This window comes from Trichechus manatus, unplaced genomic scaffold, assembly GCF_000243295.1.
Source record: "Trichechus manatus latirostris isolate Lorelei unplaced genomic scaffold, TriManLat1.0 scaffold00295, whole genome shotgun sequence".
NCBI lineage: Eukaryota > Metazoa > Chordata > Mammalia > Sirenia > Trichechidae > Trichechus > Trichechus manatus.
Window position 1 is genome coordinate 1,358,057 of NW_004444231.1, and position 1,268 is coordinate 1,359,324.

The 1,268-nt window shown below is 49.6% G+C and overlaps 2 protein-coding genes across 3 annotated transcripts in view; both read right to left on the reverse strand.

Annotated features, from left to right (window-relative positions):
• Positions 1-1,268, reverse strand: part of LOC101350180 (patr class I histocompatibility antigen, B-1 alpha chain-like) — a 39,574-nt gene that overhangs the window by 36,017 nt on the left and 2,289 nt on the right. The window lies entirely within an intron of this gene.
• LOC101345854 (class I histocompatibility antigen, Gogo-B*0101 alpha chain-like) overlaps positions 7-1,268 on the reverse strand; it is a 113,875-nt gene continuing 112,613 nt past the window's right edge. Inside the window, exons 5-8 of one of the 2 annotated variants that reach the window (XM_023725293.1) lie at positions 1,151-1,261; positions 683-715; positions 492-537; positions 7-317 (exon numbers count right to left, since the gene is read on the reverse strand). In XM_023725293.1, the coding sequence (XP_023581061.1) occupies positions 494-537; positions 683-715; positions 1,151-1,261 (188 nt within the window). In that variant the 3' untranslated portion in view covers positions 7-317; positions 492-493. Of the gene's footprint in view, positions 538-682; positions 716-1,150; positions 1,262-1,268 lie in introns of both variants that reach the window. The other variant, XM_023725292.1, reaches the window with a different exon arrangement.

Consider the following 1,268-nt stretch of genomic DNA (forward strand, 5'->3'; position numbering starts at 1 on the left):
GATTCCCAGATTCTCATTTTCAATAAGTAAGTAAGAAGTTGCAGCTCAGAGCAAGAGAAGTTACGACAGGGATGGAGACATCCTGGCCCTGTCTCTGCGGGAACCGGAAACACAGATCCAGGGGAAAGGACACAGATCAGTGTGAGGAGGGCGTCCTGGTTGGCAAGGGTGGGTGAGTCCCACCACATCCTCACATTATGATGATAGGAACGCAGGTACATTCAAAAACCAGGTGCAGCAACAGAAGCCTTGAATCACAAAGTGGGTGTGAACAAATCTTGTATCACTTCAGTCCCACACAAGTCACCGGTCTAACACTACAGAAAATAGTAAGTATAAACACACAACAAATTCATGTCAGTCACTCTAAGCCTTGACACTCTGAACATCCTACCAAACGATCAAAATGTCCAGATGAAAAGTATCCCCATAACCCAGTCATGTTCCCTCTGCCCCAACCCCTGCCCGTGTCAGGCCATCCAAGGTTTCACCGTTAGGCTGTGAGAGACACATCAGAGCCCTGGGCACTGTCGCTGCCTGCAGAAGAGCAAAAACATTACCTGGTCAGAGCCCACAGGAGGAGGTGAGACTAAATAAGGAAATATGAGGTGGGGGGGCTCTCCCACGGGGATCCATCTATACTATCCCAAGGGTCTCAGGATCAGCCACATCCCTCACTTACTTGCAGCCTGAGTGTAGCTCCTTCCCTTTTCACCTGTGGGAAGAAAACATCCTGTGAGAGAGCAGGGTGGAGCCAGGACCAGGAGGTCCTAGAAGAATCCACTAGTCATGGACCCCCCAGCAAGTTTCCAGAACTCTGACTGCAGACCCACAGAAGAACTAGGAACAAAAGCAAAGGAGATATGTGGGGTTGAACCAACCACTCTCCTAGAGATCTGTCCTGAGCAGGAACATTCCCTCTGATCTGCAACTGTGGGAATCAGGTCCCCAAAACAAAAACCATCTAATGTGAAAAACTTACCTTCACCTACACATGTGATTTACATGTCAGCACAAGGCCCCAGGCTGGGTAAGCGCATGTGTGTGTATGACACCTCCCAATAAAGAGGCAGAAGATGCGCAAACTCCTACTTGGGGATCGAAACCCTCCAGTTGGATAAGAAAACTCAGACCCTACTCCCATCTCTACCTGAGCTCTTCTTCCTCCAGATCACAACTGCAGCCACCACAGCTCCAACAAACAGCAGTCCAAAGACAACCAGGCCAGCAACAATTCCCATGATGGACTGAGGAGGTGGCTCTGGGAA